Raw genomic sequence first — 22,521 nt, 5'->3', positions numbered from 1 at the left:
CCCTGGGAACAGGACCAGATCCAAACCTTTAGGGGCTGTGATCACTGAGAGTATAATGTCCTTCCCCACATGTCATCCAAAGTAAAACAATACTAAACCCTGAAATGACTATATAAGGAAGTCCAACAAAGATCTGATTTTTCCCATGCTGGCTACTTTAAGGAAGTTTTTCAAATATCAAAAACAATCTTTGTGGTGGGGAGGAATGAATAAGCAGAGCACGGAGGATTTTTAGGGCAGTGAAACTACTCTATAAAATAGCATGATGATGGAGACGTTACGCATTTGTCCAAACCCATAGAAGGTACACCACCAAGAGTGAGCCCTAAACTATGCATTTGGGGTGGCGATGCTGTACCAATGAAGTGTCATCTCTTGTAACAGATGTCCCACTCTGCTGGGGGATATTGACAAAGGGGAAGGCTGTACCTGTGTGGGGACAGGGGCTAGATGGCAAATCTCTGTACTTTCCTCTTAATTTTGCTGTGAACCTAAAACTGCTCTAAAAATAAATCTTAATAAAAAACAAACACTCTTTTAAATGTGTATTTTGGGGCTGCACCTGTTTTGCTGGGACCTCAAGCATAGCCTTACCTGCCAGTGGGCTATCCGATACCAAAGGGACTGTTTCTAAGCTCATCCTCTTTCTCCATCAATTCGCATCTCTCTCCTTCCACAGCACCGTCCCTTCCATCAATCAGCATATGAGTCTCTGGCCTTAAAGGAAACTCCCCTCGGCTCTTTGCTGCTTCCAGACACCTTAATCCTTAATTTTCCCTCTTTTACCCTCCACCCCATTTTTTTCCCTACAGAGCCCAGCCAAATACCCCACACCTGTTCTCTCTGTTGGTTCCTGGGTTTACCCCCTCCAACCTGAATTCTGGGCACCCCCTAATCCCCAGGCTGCTTCCCCCACTGACTTCCTTCTTGCCAGATCCAGTGACCTGATATTAGCACGGGATTCAGAGTCAGAAGGCCTGGGCAGGAGCTCTGTCACTCACCAGCTGTTTGACAGTCAGCAAACTGAAGCACTTCTCTGGGCCTTGGACAGTCACCTGGCCCAAGACTGAAATCGTTTACAGTCTCTATTTCCCATGAATGCCAAGGAGTTCTGAAAGCTCAGATTCAAGTAGGACATTAAGAAGATCTGTCATTTGGTGCAAATCAGAAGTGATATAAGGTACATGATAGCACTGGATAGACTGTCAAAGCCCCCTCCCCCATGCATTGACTATTAGAATGATCACAGACTGAGATGGCAGGGGACATATGCAGAATGTGGTGGAAGGAACAGGGTGCTGGTGTCAGGTCTGGGTGGAGTCCTACGTCTGTCCCTTTCTAGCTGTGTGGACTTGGGCAACTCCCTGAGCCTCGCAGATTCCTCACCAGTAAAAGGGGCTTATGAATCTGAAATTGTAGAGTTAACTGGGGTCATAAGGCCTGATTTGTAAAGAGTAAAAATCATGATAGCTAACTTTTTTCCCTGCATACCTACTATGTGCTGAAAACTTACAATGTAGAATCTCATTTAATACTTTCACAACCTGTTTTTTGGGGGGAATATTGGGGAACAGGGTGTTTCTCCAGGGCCCATCAGCTCCAAGTTGTCCTTCAATCTAGTTGTGGAGGGTGCAGCTCAGCTCCACGTCCAGGTGCCATTTTCAATCTTTAGTTGCAGGGGGCACAGCCCACCATCCCTTGCGGGCAATTGAATCGCCAACCTTGTTGTTGAGAGCCAGTGCTCTAACCAACTGAGCCTCCTGGGCTACCCCCTCACAACCTTTTGAGTGAGGACTGTTCTCTCCCCATTTTATATGTGAGGAAATGGGGTCAGAGAGGCAAAGGGACTTGCTTAAAGTCGAACAGTCAGAAAAAATAGGAGCTGGAATTTGAGCCCAGAAAGTCTGATTCCAAAGTCTATTCTCTATGGCTTCCTGTTGAAGGAGCTCAATACAGATAAGTGGGAGGCATGACAGTGTTGTTATTGGGGCCTCTAAGAGTCAGCCTGGGAATTGCCACCACCCTGGGGCTAGGGATGGCAGGTGTGTTTGTGGGTGGAGGTGTGTACTTGAATGATATTCTCCCTTGGGGCAATGTCTTGCAATATACACACCTTTCTGCTTCATCCTAGACACCAGTGTCTTCTCTACATCCTGCCGGGGACTCTCAGGCCTGGCAGGTTTGGGAGAAACAGGCTTGGAGTTCCCCCATCATAGATTGGGGGAGAGATTCCTCATCTCGTGAGGCTGACCCTGGTTTGGGGGCCTGGAGTTACTAATAGCAGCCTGCAGGACTGTGTCATCCAGCTGGTGACTCAGGACTCCAGGATCAGCCCCCTCCCCATCCGAATGAGGCCGCTACCTGGGTGAGGGGCTTAGAGTCCAAGATATGACCTGGGTCAGGGTTAGGGAGTACCCACCTGGGGTATAGCCTGCTCCCTGCCTCCTCTCCCAGGGCCTTGGCTAAACTCTGTTGTGGTATTGGAAGGAGGGGTGGGGAAGTGGGGAAGGGGGATGTGATAACCAGAACCACTTCCTGCCATTGGTGTTGAAAGCCAAGCTCTCTCTAAGTTCCCCTTGATGGGGGTTGGGGAGCCAGGGGTAAAGGAGGAAGTTGGGAGGGAGTAAAAAAAGGAGCGTTCTTGCTTGGATTGACTCTAGGAATCAGGCTCTGGCGTTCCAGGCAGGGTGTTCTCTCCCTGCTCCCCATTTGGTAAAGTTAGCTGGCACGAGGCAATCGTATTTAGAGTAGCTTCAAGCACTTATTACCATGTGCCAGGCACTTTATATAGGTTAACTCACTTGACCCTTATGACCCCTGAGGTAAGCACTATTATTACCCCATCTTACAGATGTGGAAACTGAGGCACTGACAGGTTGTGTAGACCAATCAGATCACACCGCAGGTTCATACCACAGCTGAGATTTGAACTTAAGCAGCGTGGCTCCAGAGTGTAGGCTTTTAGCTACCCGTCCTTATTACCCCCCTCACTTGGTCCCTGGCTTGCTTTGTGACATAAGAGAGGCAAATTCTTCACTCTGGGCCTCAGTTTCCTTAATGGTAATTGTGATGTTTGTCTCTTTGGTAATGAATTACTCATTCAGGTTCTCCCCTACTGGACTCTCAGTTCCGCAAGCATGAGGACAAAAGCTATCTTGGTCATTACTACATTCCCAGTTCTTAGCACAATGCCTGGTCTGTAAAAACTCAACTAATATTTGTTGAGTGTACGATGAGTGTGTCCATGTTTGAGTGTACGATGAAATTTTTGGACCATTGACAGAGAAAAATCAACATCTATCAGTTCTCAACCGGGGGTGCCTTTGCCGCTCCCACCCATCCCGGGGACATTTGGCAATGTTTGGTAACCTTTCTGGTTGTCACAACTGGCAGGGGGAGGTGCTACTGGTCTCTAGTGGGTGGAGGCTGGTGCTGCTACTAAACAATGCATAGGAAGGTCCTTCCAGACAAAGAATTATCAGCCCCAAATGTCAATATTGCTAAATTTGAGAACTATGACATACATACATAGATATGACATATTTTGTACAGTTGGGGGTAGTTCATGGATTCTCCTAGAGCCCATATCTGCCTCCAGATGAAGATTCCCCTGGATGGGAGGGTCTCTTTGTTTCCATCTCCAAAATCATATTGCTCTGACCCCATACTCTCAAATCTGGAATATAGTCACCCTGGGTCCCTTGTCCCAGCCTCTGATTCCCCAAAGTCCTGAGCCTCCTCTCTGATCTTCGGTGGGTGCAGGGGATCAGAGGAGAAGGGTCCAGGTTTTAAATCGCCTTCCTCGATCCCATCCCCCCACTCCCCTTCAACCCCTGGTCATCTCAGTTCCCCGTAAATGGCCATAAACGTGAAAAGCTTCAGAACCAGGGAGACCTAGGCTTGTGGTTCTCTGTATTAACTCAGTGATCAGAGACACGTTCCTTAACTGCTCTGAGCCTCAGTTTCCTCCTCTAAAAATGGGCGGGGTACTCATTGAACCAGCCTCACAGATGGCGGTGAGGATGAGCTGAGGTGCTTACAGGGAACTTACCACAGTACTACAAAGTAGATCTCCAGAAATGAATTAGTCTTATGGCTCAGAGGTGAAGTGACTTGCCCAAGGTCCCGTAGCTGGCGAATGGCAGAGCTGGGACTGAAAACCAGAACTGTGTGACTCCAAAGCAAATGCTCATCAATTAGTGAACTCTAGAGCTTCCATTTTCCTATAAGGGAAGCTAATTTTCTCCAACTCACGGACTCATTTATTAGATAAGCATATAAAGTGCTTGGCACATAAGCCCCTTAAACACACCTTACCGAATTTTTATTACTGGCCTTCCCAACTAATGCCTCAAAGAAGGCAAATGTAGATCCTGCCCTTTGCTGGCTGGCTGGCTGGGAAGAAGGAAGGGAGGGAGGCTGCTGGTTATTGGCATGGGTGGTGATAATTGGTGCTGGAGCTTGTGTGGGTGGAGCAGGGCTGGAGCACTGAAAGGCTCCTGGAGATTACCCCTTTCCCCCTACGTAGCAGTTGAAGAGTCCAAAGCCCAGAGAGGGGAAGGCACACACAGCAGATTAGAACCCAAGTCTCCTGCCTCCTCACTCCAAGTTGGAATCATGGCTTTGGCTCAGATAATTAAAAGCAATCATGGTAATTTGTTGAAGACTTGCAACATACACTGTGTTAAGCATTTTATCGGTTTGATCTCATTTTAACCTTACATCATTTAGGGACAAAGTCCCCTCCCTCCGCCCCCGCCTTTTTATTCCAGCTGAGAAAAATTCAGAGTGAGGACATTTGCCCAAGGCACTAAAGGAAGAGAATAAAGCCATGTCTGCTACCTTCCAGCTGCTACAAACACCCCGCTAGTTTGAAGGAGTCAGCCTGTATAGACAGCGGTTGCCCCAAGTGGAATTCCCCAGTTCCTGCCTCTCAGAGCCCACTCCTTCCAGGCCAGGTGGGGCAGCAAGAGGAAGCTGAGTCAAGGGAAACTTCCAGGGAGGAGAAAAGTGGACAGAGTCTGGGAGTGTGAGGAGGGTCCCACAGAGGGGACCAGAAAGGAGGATCACTAAGTTCAGATAGAGACCTCAGGGAATCTTCCATCCTCTTCCCTTAGGCTGACCACTTGCGGCAGTCAGATGAAGCGCTCAGGGAGTCCTCCAGCTTCATCTCCTCCCCTCTCTTTCAAACAGTTCTCACAAGCTCTGCAGTTTGCAAAACCCAATCTTCCCTTATGGGCCTGTGGTTTCCTGTAGGTCTCTGTGGGTCTGGGGTCCTGACTGACTCAGCAACGGGGACTGTGGGCAGAGGGGAGAGGAGGAGGTGGTGTAAGCCCTTTCTTTGCTTTCTCATGCTGGGGCTGCCAACACACACACACACACACACACACACACACACACACACACACACACCATCCCCTGAGTCAGCCCCTGCCTGGCCTGGCGGGAGGGGCGGGGTCACTGATTCAGTTAACAGCGCCTCCTTAAAGCCCCCACAAGTGCGGCTGCAGCCAGACACTGCTACCCTCACCATGAGCCCCTGGCTGTCCCTGGTCCTGGCGCTCCTGGCGCTGGGCTGCTGCACTGCTGCCCCCAGACGGCACCAGCCCACTGTTGTGGTCTTCCCAGGAGACCTGAGAACCAGTCTCACCAACACACAGCTGGCAGAGGTAGGCAAACACCCCAGACTAGAGTTGCAGTCCTCGAGTTGGAGTTCCAGGGAGGGTATGGAGCCTCAGAGGAGATATTTTGGGGCATATTGGGGGTGATGGGCAGGTGTAGAGAACAGAGGTGTCCAGGATCAGGCACTGGGGGGGGGGGGTCCTGTGGATGCGCCGGGCCATAATGGCTGGGAAAGGGTTAATGAGGATTTCCTAGCCGGGCAGTCGGAAACGGTGTTGAGGAGCATTGGAGGGTTCTGGAGGGGACATGGGCTGCGGTTGAACAGGGGTAAACTCTAGGGAGCCCTGAGGGAGGCGTGGCCAGGGGCATTCGGGGTTGGCAGGAGCTGAGGAAGTCTGCAGGAGAGGAGATACTTGGGCACTGGTGTCCAGGGTACCAAATGCTGGGTACCGTGCCTTGTTGCCACTCCCTGCGCTCCTAGAGGGATGAGGTCCTGACCCATTCGGGCACAGAAAGGGAGTCAAGGCTCTGGGAAATCTCTGCCCCTTCATCCACAGGAATATCTGTACCGCTATGGCTACACTAAAGTGGCGGAGTTTGGAAACGACAACCAGTCCCTGAGCCGGGCATTGCGGGTTCTCCAGAAGCGCCTGGCTCTGCCGGAGACTGGAGAGCTGGACAGCACCACCCTGGAGGCGATGCGTGCCCCGCGCTGCGGCGTCCCAGACCTGGGCCAATTCCAGACCTTTGAGGGTGACCTCAAGTGGCACCACCAGAACATCACGTACTGGTGCGCGGCGGGGTCCCGCGGGGACAGCGGGAGTCGGGTGGGGAGGTCGGTCCTCAGAGGCGCGGGCGGTCGGTGAACACTTCCTGTCTTACACCTATCGGTGGGTTTCACTAAATGTGCAGCCCGGGGCAAGGGGATCCACCTTTGAGCCTCTGTTTTCCCTTTGGGGAAATGCGCCTCACAATCTGAGTCTTCCTTGCCAGGGCCATTGTGAGTGTCCAAAGAGAAAGATGCGTCTGACAGTGCTTTATTGGTGAAAGCGTGGAGCGCAGAGAGCGTTGTGGCTGTTGAAGTCCCGGAGACAGAGGGTATTGCGGTTGCCCCTGCTCCCACCTCTCACTTCTGGACTCTGTCCTCCTGCCTTTCCCCGACAGGATCGAAAACTATTCGGAAGACTTGCCGCAGGACGTGATCGACGACGCCTTTGCCCGCGCTTTCGACGTCTGGAGCAAGGTGACGCCGCTCACCTTCACTCGCGTGTACGGCCGGGAAGCCGACATTGTCATCCAGTTTGGTGTTCGGGGTGAGAACGCGAGAAGGGACAAGCCAAGAGGGTCTGGGGACAGGGGAGAGAAGACCATGTAGAGAGTAGAGGGGGCACTGGTCAGGCTGTCTCTTGCTTGTCCCCCCAACCCTGACCCCCTCCCCCCCGCCCTCCCTTATGGCGCCTCCTCTTCCGTGACCCAGCACAGCGCGGGGACGCAAGGCCCACTCAGTTCCGCGCCCTTGGGTAGCACACAATCTGCACACCCGTACGCAGCTAACTCTTCTTCCCACCTGCTTCCTCAGAGCACGGCGATGGCTATCCCTTCGACGGGAAGGACGGGCTCCTGGCACACGCCTTTCCTCCTGGCCCCGGAATTCAAGGAGACGCCCATTTCGACGACGAAGAGTTGTGGTCTCTGGGCAAGGGCGTCGGTGAGATTCTGCGCCGCCGCGACGCCCATTCCCTTTCCTTCTCGTGCCCGTCACCATTCGCCCTGACCCCGTCCCTCTCCTCCTGCAGTGGTTCAGACCCACTTTGGAAACGCTGGTGGCGCCCCCTGCCACTTCCCCTTCAACTTCGAGGGCCGCTCCTACTCCGCCTGCACCACTGACGGCCGCTCAGACGACTTGCCCTGGTGCAGCACCACGGCCAACTTTGACGTTGACCATCTGTTCGGCTTCTGCCCCAGCGAGAGTGAGTGCGGGGTCGCGGCGACGGTGGGGGACGCCCACCACCCTCGAGGGTCCAGAAGCCTGGGTTTTAATCCCAGCTCTGTCACTAGTGCTGTGTGGCCTGCAAGTCACTCGCCTGTGCTCTGGGCCCAGCTTCCTCATCTGTGAAATGAGGAGACGAGGAATGGAGTACACGGGTGGCCTGTGGGTCAGTAAACTCCGGGTAATGTGTGGGCCTCCCCAGGACTCTACACCCAGCACGGCAATGCAGACGGCAAGCCCTGCGTGTTTCCGTTCACTTTCGAGGGCCGCTCCTACTCCGCCTGCACCACAGACGGTCGCTCGGACGGCTACCGCTGGTGCGCCACCACCGCTAACTATGACCAGGACAAACTCTATGGCTTCTGCCCCACCCGAGGTATCTCTTCCCCGCCTACCAGATTCAGCATTGGTCCCAGACCAATGCTGGGACCTCCACCCATCAGTTTGTCTCTCCACTTGTCTTTGGTCCTCAGGACCGCCGTGACAATGCCCATCCTCACCCCAGCCCCGCCCCCTGACTGCCAATTGCCTCCGCCCCGTCCGTGTGGCTTGGCCTTTAGCCTCGCCTGCTGCCTCTCACTTGGTCTCAGGTCCCCAGGCCCCGCCCACCAGCCTCGCCTGGGCTCAGCGGCGCCGCGCATTGCCCTCTAGGCTTTAAAAACCGCACCAAGATTCTCTAGCTCCTTCTTTGACCTGCCCCTGGCTCCTTATTGGATCCACCTACCGGGCTCACCCAAGGCCCTGGGTCTTTCCAGTCGACTCGACGGTGAGCGGGGGCAATTCGGCCGGGGAGCCGTGCGTGTTCCCCTTCGTTTTCCTGGGCAAGGAGTACTCAACCTGTACCAGAGAGGGTCGCAGCGATGGGCGCCTCTGGTGTGCCACCACCTCCGACTTCGACAGCGACAAGAAGTGGGGCTTCTGCCCAGACCAAGGTGGGCAGGGTTCTGAGGTTCTGGGGCTGGGGGTAGTTGGGATGTGAGCGGACAGGGCTCACGTCTCAGGCTCTCTTTGACCTCCAGGGTACAGCCTGTTCCTCGTGGCTGCACATGAGTTCGGCCATGCGCTAGGCTTAGATCACACATCCGTGCCAGAGGCGCTCATGTACCCCATGTACAGCTACACCGACGGGCCCCCCCTGCATGAGGACGACGTGAAGGGCATCCAGCATCTGTATGGTGAGGTTTTGGGGCAGGGATGGAGGGAGGAGAGGGAAGGGCAGAGAATGGGGAGCGGTGGGGCAAGTTGGGACCTCAACATCTATGTACAGGGAAGCCTGGGTCCAGCGGGTCTAATGGCTGAGGGGTCAGTGCTTTGCGATGGTGATAAAGAACTGAGACTCTAGGGTGAGACGGACATAGGTTCAAAAGCCAGTCCAGCCACTTCCTGGGTAGGTGACCTCGGGTATGTTACTCCACCCCACAATTTCCTCATCTGTAAGGTGAGGCTAATAATAGTACCGGCCTCACAGAGTTATCAGGAGGTCTAAGTGAGTTAGAATAACGCCTGGCATACAGTAAGCACCATGTAAGTGTCTGACCATATATATACAGTCACTTATTATCATTAGTATTATTTCCTCATTTTAAAAAATGGGGATTTTAAAGAATCCACTTTATGGGTTTTTCTTTTTTAAGATCATGCTAGCTAATGTGAGTTGATCAAGCCTTTAACACTAAGTTTAGCACTGAGCTTGTGTTCAAAAAACATTTCTCTCCCAGCTGGGAGGTGGAAGGAAGAGGGGTTTTCCTGCCTGTCTTCTGTTCTAGGGCCCAGCCGGGCCTGATGAGCCCAGGGACTGGATAAATATGGCTTGAATGAAATATGGCTTGAGTGTAGGAAAGGACACCCCTTCCTGTGGTGAGGGGAAGGCAGGCTCGGACATCTAAAGTGTGGAAGTGAGTGCCAGCGGGGGATTCATAGGCTTTGGGGAGTAGATATTTCAGGGGCCCAGAGGTATGCAGAAATAGTGGGTGTCTCACCTGGTGTCTCTTTTTAGGTCCTCGCCCTAAACCTGAGCCACAGCCTCCAACCACCACACCTGCAACCCAGCCCACCGCTCCCCCAGTGGTCTGCACCACTGGGCCTCCCACTGCCCATCCCTCCACGAGTCCCACTGCTGGCCCCACAGGATCCCCTTCAGTTGGTCCCACGGGTCCCCCGACTGCTGGCCCTACTGAGGCCCCAACAGTGTCTTTGGATCCATCTGAGGATGTCTGCAACGTAGACATCTTCGATGCCATCGCAGAAATCGGGAATCGCCTGCATTTTTTCAAGGATGGGTGAGGGGCAGGGATGTATGGCAAGGAAGGGGGCTTGGAGGAGGGACCTGCCTGTCCCTTCCCGCTCACTCGTCTTTGGCTCAAGTTTCAGTGCCCCACCATTGCCCTTTCACATTTCCAGGAAGTACTGGCAGTTCTCTGAGGGCCAGAGACGCAGTGTGCAAGGCCCCTTCCTCATCAGGGACACGTGGCCTACACTGCCGCACAAGCTGGACTCCGCCTTTGAGGATCCTCTCACCAAGAAGATTTTTTTCTTCTCTGGTTAGTGTCCTCCTTTCTCACTTCCCTCCTCCCTGACCCCCTCACCAATCTAGGAGGACCAAGAGACCGCGGATAATCCATAAAATGTCTTGCGCGGATTAGAAAAAGATACTCCCTCCTGGCGGATGCAATTTAGCAAATTTAGCGGGGGAGGGGGCAGGATGAATTTCAGCTCCCCTCCTCACCGCACCCTTGCACAATCGTACTGAGCGGCTCTGCTCGTTGGGCGCAAAGACTGCGGTTACGCCAGGCTTGGAAAGGCCTCGTTGGCTTTTCCCTTTTGACATTCAGGGAGAATGTGTGCCTTCTCCCTGCCCCCAGACCGATGCGATCCTTCTCCCCCGCAGGGCGCCAAGTGTGGGTCTACACAGGCCCGTCGGTGATAGGCCCGAGGCGTCTGGACAAGCTGGGCTTGGGTCCGGAGGTGACCCAAGTCACCGGTGGCCTCCCTCGCGGCGGGGGTAAGGTGCTGCTGTTCAGCGGGCAGAACTTCTGGAGGTGAGGGCCAGGGAGACCGCCAGTAGGGGGAGCCCGGGCGAAATCCGCCTGTCGGCAGGCTCAGCACCTGTCTCCTCGCCACCTTCCTGCAGGTTCGACGTGAAGACACAGAAGGTGGATCCCCAGAGCGCTAGCCCTGTGGACCATATGTTCCCCGGGGTGCCCTTGAACACGCACGACATCTTCCAGTACCGAGGTGAGGGCTGCAGACGGGGGTTAGGGGAGGGTCCTTCCCTGAGGCACCTCCTCCCGTGGTAGAGATTGGTCAAATAGTGAGCGAGAAGGGAAAAGCCCCTGACGATTGAGGCAAATGCCCCAGCATGGATATAAACTCCCTATAAAGGCAGGGACTTCCCCAGATCATACAGGGACACAGGGGCACAACCAGAGCTAGGATCCAAATTGCCTGCCTCTTTCCCCTACAGTATAGGACACATGATTTGCACGAAGGCTCATTGTTTTATCAGACAACATTTACCAAGTGCCTGTAATGTGCCAGGCATTGTGCTGCCCCTGGGAATATCATGATAAATAAAGCAATTCATAGCTGTGTGTCACTGCTACTTGCGGAGCCTCAGTTTCCCCATTTGGAAAATGGGGGTGGTAGCTGGAATTGTACTTGTTTTCTCTTTCTCCCCGCTCATATACAATTAGTTGACAAGTTCTGTTAACTCTACCACCCATATATTTACTTTCACTATCTTCTTTGCAAACTCCCTAGTCCAAGCCATCTTGGTTGTCCAATACCTTTCATATAATCTCTGGGAATAAGGAAGGGTTAGGAGTGGGAGACCTCCCAAGGAGTGGTCTTGAGGGTGACTTCAGACCTTTTCCAAGAAACTGACATGATCTGACATCTCCGCCCTCATCCCCTTCCACTACTCCTGTCATTCTCTCTGTTCACTCCACCCGCACTGGCCTTCTGGCTGCTCTTTGAACACATCAAGGTCATTCCTTGCTTAGGGCCTTGTGCCAGTTGTTCCCTCTGCCTGGGAGGTTTTTTTCCCAGATTGTCACTGGTCTGCCCTCCTCTCATTCTTCAGGTCTCAGCATTACAGCCACCGTTTTAAAGAACCCTTCTCTGACCCTCATTATCTATTCACTTACTTGCTTTTACTTCTTCTGCATTGTCAAAACCAATCTTTTATTTACATGATTGTTTGGTAATCATCTGTCTTACTCCACTTGAGTGTAAGCACCAAAAGAACTTAGATCATGCCTGCAATTGTTCTCTACTGTATTCCCAGTGCTTCTAACAGTGCTTGGCATGATTACTATTTGTTGAATGAATGAACGGATTTGTTGAATGAATGTTGAAATTGGCCATGAGCACCTACTGTGTGCCAGGCTCTGTGCTAGTGCTTTGGACATCAGTGTCTGTGTCTTCCAGCATCTCTGTGGGGGAGATGGAGGGGTCATGTGAAAAACTTGGAAAGATCTAGAAAGGGCAGGAGGGATGATTGTAAAGATTTTCCTCTTGTTTCTATATGTGCATGTGGGAGAGTTGGAATTACCCTTCTTGTACCTGCCTCTCCCCTGCAGAGAAAGCTTACTTCTGCCAGGAGCGCTTCTACTGGCGCGTGAATTTCCGGAATGAGATGAACCAAGTGGACGAAGTGGGCTACGTGACCTATGACATCCTGCAGTGCCCTGAGGCCTAAGGTTCACCATCCTGTTTCAGCACCGCAGTGTGTCCCCATGGGGACCATCCTGATGGGGAAGGAGCCAGTTTGCCGGATACAAACTGGTGGGTCTCTTCTGGAGGAAAAAAGGAGGAGTGGAGGTGGGCTGGGCCCTCTTGTCCCACCTTCCTTTTTTGTTGTTGGAATGTCTTTAATAAACTTGGATTCTTTAACCTTGAGATTTATTTATGTATATATGCATGCATGTACATATATGTATGTATGTATTTAACAAAGTGCTTGTTTTGTGACAAGCAGTGTTCTAAGTACTTCATAAATATTAACATATTTAATTATGCCTATTAGGAAAGTACAGTGTGATTATTCCTGTTTTACAGCCAAGGAAATGGCTAACCATTCATCAAACATTTATTTACTTTTATTTTTATTTTTTTTAAAGATTTTATTGGGGAAGGGGGACAGGACTTTATTGGGGAACAGTGTGTACTTCCAGGACTTTTTTCCAAGTCAAGTTGTTGTCCTTTCAATCTTAGTTGTGGAGGGCTAAGGGTCCAGTTGCTGTTGCTAGTTGCAGGGGGTGCAGCCCACCATCCCTTGCAGGACTCGAGGAATCGAACTGGCAACCTTGTGGTTGAGAGCCCACTGGCCTATGTGGGAATCGAACCGGCAGCCTTCAGAGTTAGGAGCACGGAGCTCCAACTGCCTGAGCCACCGGGCCGGCCCCCATCAAACATTTATTGAACCCCTGCATGGAGCCAGGCCCCGTAATGGGCACAGGGGATAGAGAGATGCATTGGACTATGTTTCTGTCCCAAGGACCTCTCAGTGGCCCTCAAACTTTAGGGTTCATAAAAGTACCCTTAGAACTTCCTTAAAATGCAGACTCCAGGCTCCACCCCCAGAGAATCTAACTCAGTTATAAGTGATTCTGTGGCTGGTGGGGATGGGATTACACTTAGAGAATGTGCAGTGTGTGACCCTTTATCCTAAAGATGTGTGTGTATGTATGATTCTGTGTGTTGTGGTTGAAGTCAGGGGACATTCTCAAGCCAAGATGACATCTGATCTTGAACTGAAGCTGGAAGGATGAGCAAGAGTGACTGTACAAATAGAACTGTCTTCTAAGAGTTGTTTATCAAGAACCATTAATCTAAAAATGTGCCTACTCTCTATCCCTCATACATACGTACACAAAACAACACATAGAAGGATGTTGATTGCAGCATTGTTTGTACAATGAGACACTGGTCACAAGCTAAGTGCCATGTGCAAGGTAGGAGTGGATAACTGAAATATGGACTATATGCACGATGACAGTGAAACTGACAGTTAACAGTAAACACGATTAGGTATTAGATCCTAGAGCCTAGAGATATAGATATAGTCTTTAACTAAATGTGTCAATTGCTTTGGTTGTCACTTAGCTTATAGTCAAAGATTAAGAAAATATGTTGATCATGTCCTAGAGGCCTGCCTGTAAAGCAAGTTCCAGGAAAAATGTTTACAAGTACACTTTGCTTGAGATAATAGAAAAATGTATCTACTTAAGGTTAAACAATAACAAAAGTCACAAGATGTTTAGTTTCTGCCTTTTGCTCTAAAGATAACATCACTGATGCACGGTTATGAGATGTTTCTCAGAATCTTGGTTCCTCAACCTGTTTAGATCACCTGATCACAGTGATGAAGACAACAGACAAGATGATGTCAGGAACTAAATTAATCAGACTAGGGAGAATCGCTGAGGCTTGCATGAGAACTAGCCAAATCAGCTTCACCCGTGACCCCTACAACCTAACTCTCCATCTTTGCCTTTAAAAACCCTTGATCAAAAGTCATTGGGGAGTTTGGATTTTGAGCGCTAGCTTGCTGTTCTCCTGGCTTGGTGCCCTGCCAATAAATTGCTTTAATTTCTCCACTGCAAAATTCAGTAGTCAGTTTGGCTCTGCTTCTTATTGAATGGGTAGACCCTCTTCTGTTCAGTAACAATAGTAGCTACTCCTAGTATAGCACTGGCTATACACCAAGCACGGCTCCATGCGCTTTCTGTGTGTTAACACAGCTAATCCTTAAAACAAACCTATGAAACAGGTATTATTTTTACTTTATAGGTACTATTACTATTGCCATCACCACCACCACCACCCCCATTTTACAAATGAGGAAACTGAAACACAGCTCACCTGAATTCTCATAGCCGGTGAGCGGTGACAGTGAGATTTGAAGGTGGGCTCTTGGTGCACATGCTGGGAGAAGAGAAAAAGCAGGCAGTTTTTGGGAAATGACAAATGGCTAAGAACTCTAGTATGTGGTTTTAGAGTTCCACATACTAGAGGTGGATGAGAGGGGCGCAGAGAGGATTCTGGAATGGTGGTCTGGACTAGACAAGAGAAGATCTGAATGCCAGGTTTAAGAGTGTGGACTTGACGCAAGGATAGCAAAGGGACTTGACTGAAGGCTGGGCGGGTGAGTGGCGGTAATGGGCTTGATCAGATTTGATCATCTTCTGACCTGGGGCTCAAGTGGGCGTTTAACGAGGGATTCCGAGGACTTCCTTCCCAGTGTCCTCCGGGTGGAGCCCCTCTCCCCTAACTCATCCATTTCTTGCTCAGGAATGACCCACTCTGATCGGCATACAAGTATTCCTTAATATGGCTTGTTTAAAATTCCTCTGGACCCCTGAGTCTCTCCAGATACTGTTCTGTTTCTCTACTCCCCCCATTTATGATAACACTTCCCCAAGGTAAGGGTTTCTAATCATTGTCTCCACTTCTTCAATTCCCATTCTTTCAGTTACTTCCACCCTGGCTCCCACCCCACCACACCACTGAGATCACTCTCTTTCAAGTCACCTGAGATTGTCCTGTAGCCAGATGCAGTGGGTACTCCTCTGTGCTCATCCGACACCAACTCTTAGGTCATTTGACATAGTTGATCATGCCCTTCTTCCTGAAAATTTTCTTCACTTGGTCTCTGGGTTCACTTACTCCTGGTTCTCCTCCTGTCTCACTGGTTGGGCTTTCCTCTTTCCAACCTCTAAATGATGGCGTGCACTTGTGCTCAATCCTTGGACGCCTACTCTGTGTACAGTCATTCCCTGTGATCTTGTCTAGCCCGACAAGCTTTAAACAGTATCTCTGTGCTAAAGACTACAACATTTATATCTCCAGACTTAACCTCTCCTGTGAGCTCCTGACTTGTATGTTCCTGCCATCTCTGCATGGTCCTTAGGCGACAACAGGCATCTCAACTTAACAGGTCCAACTGAACGCTTGGGCTCCACCTTCCAAACATGCTTTTCTATCGTCATCACCTGCTCTCAATCATGCTTAAAACCTGGTCAGTCCTAAAATCTAGCTGTCTGTAAAACTCCTTATTCTAGTACAGAGTTTTTCAACCTCCGCACTATTTAGGGCCAGATAGTTCTTTGTAGTGGGGAACTGTAAAATGTTTGGTGTCTTCCTGCAGGAGGTAGAGGGATCCATGGATAGACAGATGCCAGACCCATTCAGGGTCAGTCCTCCTCTCCATACCACAGCTCCCAACGTAGGGTGGGTGGTAGAGTGCAGGGAGCTGATGATAAACCTGTGGCTCACGGGCAGGCAGCCGTGGTACAAGCCGAGATGGTGCAAGTGGCCTCTACCTCTAGATGCCAGTACCACCTTCCCTCCCTTTGTCACAACCAAAAATGTCTGAATATTCCCAGCACAGCGGGCACTAGGACCCTGCGCGGCGTGGCGTCCGGGGGGCGGCGGGCGAGGAGGGGGGAATCAGCTCTTTCTGCCTCCTAGAGCCGGGCTGCGGCCACTTGTGCGATCCCGACTGTACCGCCGTCGCCCGGGTCCTTTCCTTACCATGAGCCGTAGGTTCACTGTCACCTCGCTGCCACCCGCGGGGCTCGCCGGGACCCCTGACCGAGAGTCCCACCGGCGTTCAGCCGCTAATATCCGCCAGCTCTCTGGGGAAGACGCCAAAGGTAGAGGCCGCAAGGGGCGGGGCCTGCCGGAGTGGGGCGGGGCAAGATAAGGGGAGGGGCCACGGTGGGCGGGCCTTCTGTTGGAAGGGGCGGGGCGTTCCAGCCGAGGGCCAGCTAGGGGCGTGGAGCTGAGACCTAGGGGGGCAGGAGGGAAGAGGGATGGAAAATTGTGAAGGGAGGGGCCAAATTCGAGGTGGGCGGGGATACGGGAAGAAATTAGGGCCAGAGGCGAAGGGGCGGGTCTTGTGATGGAGGGGATAGTGTCCAGGGTGGTGGGCTGTAGGGTACTGAAGGGGCGGTGTCATCTAGGGTAGGAGGCAGGACCAGAGGGGAGAAGGTGCAACCAGGGAATGGGGAGGGCGATGTGATTAAGGGGTGGGTCCAGAGCCAATGGGAGGAAGCAGGACTAGCTGGGTTTGGGGCAGAAAAGGGAGCGACCAGAGGGGAAGGGTTGGGCCAGGAGAATAGGGATAGGGTCAGGCTGGGGGTAGGGTTGAGGTTGGGAGGGAAAATGAGTCCGGGTCGGTGAGGCAGGTGCTGGTCAGTCGGTCACTGGTGCCTGGCTCATCTTCCAACCCTCGGTCTCCCTAGAGGCGTCGCGGACAGCTCCGGGGATCCCGGGAAGGAGATGGGGAAAAGAGAAGATACTTTAGATGCCCGGCAGCTAGACCTTTGGAGGATCCCGTAGGGACTCCAGTCACGACACTCACTGAGGACCCACTTAGCTCTCTCTGCTCCGTGTTCAGAAAGGTTGGGTGGAGCCAGTTCAGGAGGAATTGAGGACGTCTACCTCGAGGGCCCAGTGCAGTGGTCTTGTAAGGGAAGTTACACGCAGGGCACAGAAGAGAGAGGAGGGGCAGAATTCTTCTAGCCTTCAGTGAAGAATTAGCATCCTGGATGCACACACAGTCTTCTCCGCAGGGGGCACTTGTCAGGGGTCCCTTCCCTCCCTGGCTCTGTGTCCCTCAGGTCTGGAAGGAACGTGGCGAATCGGCCTGGAGTGGCCCCCGCGCCGGGAGGAGGAAGAGCCTCCCCGGGCCGCCAGGGGTCGCTGCTGAGCCGCAGGTGAGCTCACCCTGACTCCAGCAAAACTTAAGCACCAAAATCCCTCAAGGAGCCCTTTGGGGGTTTCTTTGGAGAACTCCCTCGTTGTATAGATGACCAAACGGAGGCCTAGATTTCCACAGGGCTCCAGCCCGTGAACCAACCACGCTTCCTGGATGTGGCCACTCGGGTTTCTTGGGTTTCTTCCACTCTTCATCTTTCCCATAATCTGTCAGCCCCTTTCTCATTTTCATGAATGCCCTTGCCATCCTTCCAGATTTAAAAACCAGAACTCCAGGAGCCGTTCTCAATGCCTCCTTTTCTCTTCCCACTGAGGGGGTCCTCACGTCTTGACCACTCCCCCTCCAAACCTGTCACCGTCACCCTGGTCCAAACCTCCATCATCTGTCACGTGCCCCCAACCACAGCCCCGTCACTCATTTGCGCCTGCTAAGCCTATGCTAACCGCCCTCCACACAAGCTCCCCATTGCTGGTAGGATAAAGGCCAAACCCTTTAGTCTGTCATTCAAACTTTTCCTCATGGACTCCTGGTATATCTGTGGGTGTTCATCTCTCCACCTTCAGTAGCCAGGGAAACGCCTACTCACTCTGTACGTTATAGCTCATTTCACCTCTTCTGAAAACGTTGTTCGCTTTCCTTCACTCCCAGGCAGAGGCAGTCACTCCTCTTTTGCCCACCCACCCACTGCACCATTAGAGCACATGTCTCAACGGATGAAAGTTGTGTACTTTCATGTCTCCTGCATCTCCAGGGCAGGGACCATATCCTTTTCTAAAAATTTAATCTTTGTTACTGTAATTTTATTTATTTATTTACTTTTAATTAAAGTATTGTTGACATACAATATTATGTTAGTTTCAGGTGTACAACGTAATGATTTGTCATTTATATACATTACAAAGTGATCTCCATAAGTCTAGTAACCATCTGTCACCATACAAAGTTATTATGATATTATGGACTATATTCCCTATGTTGGACATTACATCCCCATGACTTATTTATTTTGTAACTGGAAGTTTGGACCTCTGAATCCCCTTCCCTTTTTTCTTTTCTTTTCTTTTCTTTTTTTTTTTAACCTATGCTTCCATCCCTCTCCCCTCTGGTAACCATTGATTTGTTCTCTGTATTTGAGTCTGTTTCGGTCTTGTTTGTTCATTTGTTTTTTGTTTTTTGTTATTTTTGGATTTCACATATAAGTGAAATCATATGGTATTTATCTTTGGGACTTATTTCAATTAGGATAAGACCCTCTAGGTCCATCCCTGTTGTCACAGTGGCAAGACTTCATTCTTTTTTTAATGGCTGAATAGAGACTATGTCCTTTTATCTTTGTGTTCCAAGTTCTAAGCCCACATCCTGGCACTTAGCAGGGGCTTAATGCTCATCAGATGAGAGGAGAAGTGGCTGTAGGCTCCTGCTTCTCCTACCCCTGCCATCTCTCCTCTCAATCCCCACCCCCTGGCCTGAGAATAGTTCTCTCTCTCTCTCTCTCTCTCTCTCTCTCTCTCTCTCTCTAATCTCGGCTTTTAGTTTGGGGTGTACAGATATGTGTGCAAACTGGATGTGAATCTGGAAAGCTGCATGCCTGTGGCAGAGGCAGCGTGTGTGTGTGTGTGTGTCTTTCTGTGTCTTGCGTAAGAAGAATCCCACGCCAGCTCTGATGACCCGTGGGGTGGTCAGTGAGTCAGTGCTTATGTGTGTCACTGTATGCCAGTGTGCTGACAGGCATGTTGATGATGTGTATATTTCTGTGTCTGTCTGTAGGGTGGATACCTGTGTGCTGAGTTTATTGGAAATTCCATCTTGAGAATGATTTGGGTGGCTTTTAACCTTTTAGGCCCTGAGACAGTCTCCAGTACCTCGTCCTTGGTAGGTCACTGCGTGAGGAACTGGACAAGGGCTCCCCAAGGGAACCAAACATCTGATGGTATCTCTCCCACAGCTATTCTTGTATCAGCCCTCTGGGCCCAGGGAAGTACTCTGCCCACCTCTCGTCCTCACCCAGGCCCACAGGGAGAGAAGGCAGCATGTGCAAGGTGGAGGAAGGCTTAGGGGAGGTTATGTAAGTCACTTGCATATGAGCGTTAGTTTTCATTCTGGACCAAGGGAGTGGAGTTTGTCCCTGGAGATGCTTCCTGCTTCTAGGGGATCCGCTATAGGTAGGAACATGACTTACAGGGGTGAAAGGAGCAAGTCAGAGGCTGAGCCTTGAATCTACTACTAACCCTGGGCTGCAGCCCCCATGCCTCAGTTGCCTCATCTGTACCATGGGAAGATTGATAATAACTTGGCTGGATAGAAGTGGACCTGACCAGTTGTGACAACTCTGAGGCAACTGAGGCATGGGGGCTACTCCCCTGTCCCTTTACACCACTCCCTGCTGTGTCTTCCTCACGGAGGAAGGTAGAGCACTAGAAAGAGCCCTGGGCTTGGGTCAAGACTCGTAGGAGATGGATACATCCCTACAGAATGAGAGGGAGCTAACTGATGCTAGGGGGACAGAGCCACAATGTAGCCCATCCGTGTTCTAGCTCAGGCTCTGTGTGGTCTTGAGCACAACGCTTCCTCTCTCTGGGCCTCAGTGCCCTCATCTGCAGTATAAAGGAGCTGAGCAGGAAACTATATGAAGGTCTTTCTAGCCATAAAAATACTAAGATTCTTTCATGATCTAGAAGGGTGAAGTTCCCTGCCTCCCCCATACCCAAACCTCATGTTTCAGTTTCTCTGTCTGTAAACTGGGAAAGACTACACTGGTATAAATATCTGATCTAGAGCTCTCTAATCTGTCCAAGGAGTTCTCTAGTCACACCCTCCTCAAGCCAGAGCTCAGAGTCTCACTGCCCAGTACCTCAGCCCAAGGTGAGCCCTGGGAATCTCCATGGCAACAAACTGGTTATGAACGGGGCTGCAGTTGCCATGGTGATGGGCTCCTCTCTCTCTCTCTCTCTCTCTCTCTCTCTCTCTCTCTTTCATCCCCCTCATCTCCCCTTCCCTCTTCTCAGTGAACCAGAATGAACTGTGGGCCCCAGCTCTCCAGGTGAGGTGGGGGTGGGGGGTGGATGCAGTGAGCAGGGGGTCCAGATTGAAAAGAGGGAAGGTGGACTGAATCTGTAGGGGGATGGGGGGCTGTTGGGGTGCCATTGTCATGGTGACGGGGCTGCAGCCTGTTAATTAAGCCCCTGGTTGCCACGGAGACTATAGTGGTTGACGTGCTCTGCGGCGAGCCCCGTGTATGGGATGTGCTGTGTGCTGGACTCATCAATTCACTGCAAGGGTTTTGGGCCTGGAGGATGGGGCGTGCAGGTGGGGGAGAGAGGGGTGAAGGAGGGAGTTCAGGGCCTTGGCTCTGTGAGGTCAAACCTGGGGGTGGGTGGGTTAGGTCGTGGAGTAATGATATGGAGATAAGATGGATAGGAACTGAGTCACTGGGAGGGAAACTATGTCTGCCTCTCATGGAAAGAAGACCCAGTCAGGTGGCTCCATCTTCCTCCAAACAGCCCCTCATTCTGGTGCAGTGGATGGAGCCCCGAGCTGGAAGTCAGGGAGCTGCATTCTAGTCCCCAGTCTGCCACAAGTTCACCCCATGAAGAAAATTTGCACCTTTCCATTTCTAGACTCCAACTTCTCCATAAATGGGGAGTGGTGAAAAATAATTTATAAAGTTTCTTCCAGTTCCCAAATCCAGATACGTAGGAGGCAGGTCCTCCGACCTTTCTTTCTCTCTGAGAGGTGTAAAGTAGGAGCAGGGGTCAGTGTTAGAGACTCAGAGTTCAGAAATAAGACCCTGATCAGCTCTACCTCTTGTGTTGCTTTTAAGAGAGGGTTCCCCTAACCCTAGATCTTCCTAGGGCTCTGGGTGGGGATAGGGTTCTGACCTGGGGCTCAGAGCTGAGGGACACCTCATTGGTGACATTACTGGCCCCGTCGAGGCTGGCAATGCAGGAAGTGCCTGCAATGGGTTTTCTCGAAGCCTCACTGCAGAGTGTTGGCCTGAGGCCAGAATAGGGACCAGTCTCCCTGAGAGGTGGGGGCTGTGAATTGAAGGGTTGGGGCCTCCCTTTGGGGCTGTGTCCTCACTTCCTCGGCTCCTGAGGAAGGGCTCCATGGCATTAGTTTGAAATAAATGCGGAGAGAAGTAGGAATTTTCAGAGAGGGAAGAAGTCCCATGGATTATGCAGCCTAACCCTTTCATTTTACAGATGGAGATGCTGAATCTCCAGGAGAGGACCTCAGTCTTGCCCAGGGATATGCAGAGTTTTGGGGCAGAGGACAGGATGGCACCATTATCTCCCGAATCCCAGATGCCTCGTGAGATAGTAACTCTCGTGCAGGTGGACAGATGGTATACCCAGGGGAAGAAGAGTCACCTGTACTCCCTTGGGATCTAGGTTTCCCTCATGGCTGGACTCAGTCCCTGAATGGCCAGGGCTCTAGGCCACAAATGAAGGAAAATGCCCCCAGGAGAATATCCAAGACCTGAGATTGCTGAAAAAAAATCTCAGAATTTAATTTATTTCACAACACTTCCCAGGCAAGCATAGTACCTTTTTTACTACGTTACCTGTCCCGATAGAAAAGTGGAAAACCGTAATGCTGCTGCTGCTGCTGCTGGTGGTATGTGTGTAGTGGAGTTCTTAGAAGTTCTTAAACACTGGCCTACCCACCTGTTATCCTTTTAACCTCTGTCACCAATCCAAATTCATCTCACTTTTGTGTGTGTGGTTTTCTCTCTGGGAAAGCCAAGACCAATTTTCACACCTGTTGGAATAGCTAACTCTCCAACCCTAGAGTTCTTCCAGCATCCACAGAACTCAGTGGCAGTGATACCTTATTGGTATCAGAGGCCCTTTTCAGTCAGTTGCTGAGGACTCCATGTTTGACTCAATTTGAAGCCACTGACAAATGTGTAGAGGGGAAACTGAGCTGAAGGTCTTGTCCATGGTTCTGAAAAGTCACATCCAGTCATATGGAGGCTTTTTAGGACACTTAAAAGATCTTCTGGGGGGCAGCTGGTTAGCTCAGTTGGTTAGAGCGCGGTGCTCTTAACACCAAGGTTACCGATTCGATCCCCACATGGGCCAGTGTGAGCTGCGCCCTCCACAACTAGATTGAAACAACTACTTGACTTGGAGCTGATGGGTCCTGGAAAAACACACTTAAAATAAATAAAAGTTTTATGTTT

General features: G+C 51.2%; 2 protein-coding genes and 1 long non-coding RNA gene across 3 annotated transcripts in view; 2 read left to right on the top strand and 1 right to left on the bottom strand.

Annotated features, from left to right (window-relative positions):
* The first annotated feature begins 5,450 nt into the window (after window positions 1-5,450).
* MMP9 (matrix metallopeptidase 9) lies at window positions 5,451-12,509 on the top strand. Its single transcript, XM_033094583.1, has 13 exons — window positions 5,451-5,669; window positions 6,180-6,412; window positions 6,787-6,935; window positions 7,202-7,330; window positions 7,419-7,592; window positions 7,815-7,988; window positions 8,368-8,544; window positions 8,632-8,787; window positions 9,609-9,891; window positions 10,013-10,152; window positions 10,500-10,650; window positions 10,743-10,846; window positions 12,193-12,509. The coding sequence occupies exons 1-13, from the start codon at window positions 5,532-5,534 to the stop codon at window positions 12,309-12,311; spliced, it is 2,127 nt and encodes a 708-aa protein (XP_032950474.1). The 5' UTR covers window positions 5,451-5,531; the 3' UTR covers window positions 12,312-12,509.
* LOC117015820 (uncharacterized) lies at window positions 6,839-16,269 on the bottom strand. The gene is made up of 3 exons (XR_004421798.1): window positions 16,148-16,269; window positions 14,477-14,539; window positions 6,839-6,968 (listed from the first exon to the last, which is right to left on the bottom strand). It is a non-coding gene; the product is annotated as an uncharacterized LOC117015820 (long non-coding RNA).
* The window catches only part of SLC12A5 (solute carrier family 12 member 5), a 37,161-nt gene continuing 30,715 nt past the window's right edge, over window positions 16,076-22,521 (top strand). Inside the window, exon 1 of the mRNA XM_033094580.1 lies at window positions 16,076-16,269. Within this exon, the coding sequence (XP_032950471.1) occupies window positions 16,149-16,269 (121 nt within the window). The 5' untranslated portion in view covers window positions 16,076-16,148. The remainder of the gene's footprint in view (window positions 16,270-22,521) is intronic.

This window comes from Rhinolophus ferrumequinum, chromosome 23 (genome assembly GCF_004115265.2).
Source record: "Rhinolophus ferrumequinum isolate MPI-CBG mRhiFer1 chromosome 23, mRhiFer1_v1.p, whole genome shotgun sequence".
Classification (NCBI taxonomy): domain Eukaryota; kingdom Metazoa; phylum Chordata; class Mammalia; order Chiroptera; family Rhinolophidae; genus Rhinolophus; species Rhinolophus ferrumequinum.
This window is presented reverse-complemented; position numbering and strand designations above follow the sequence as displayed.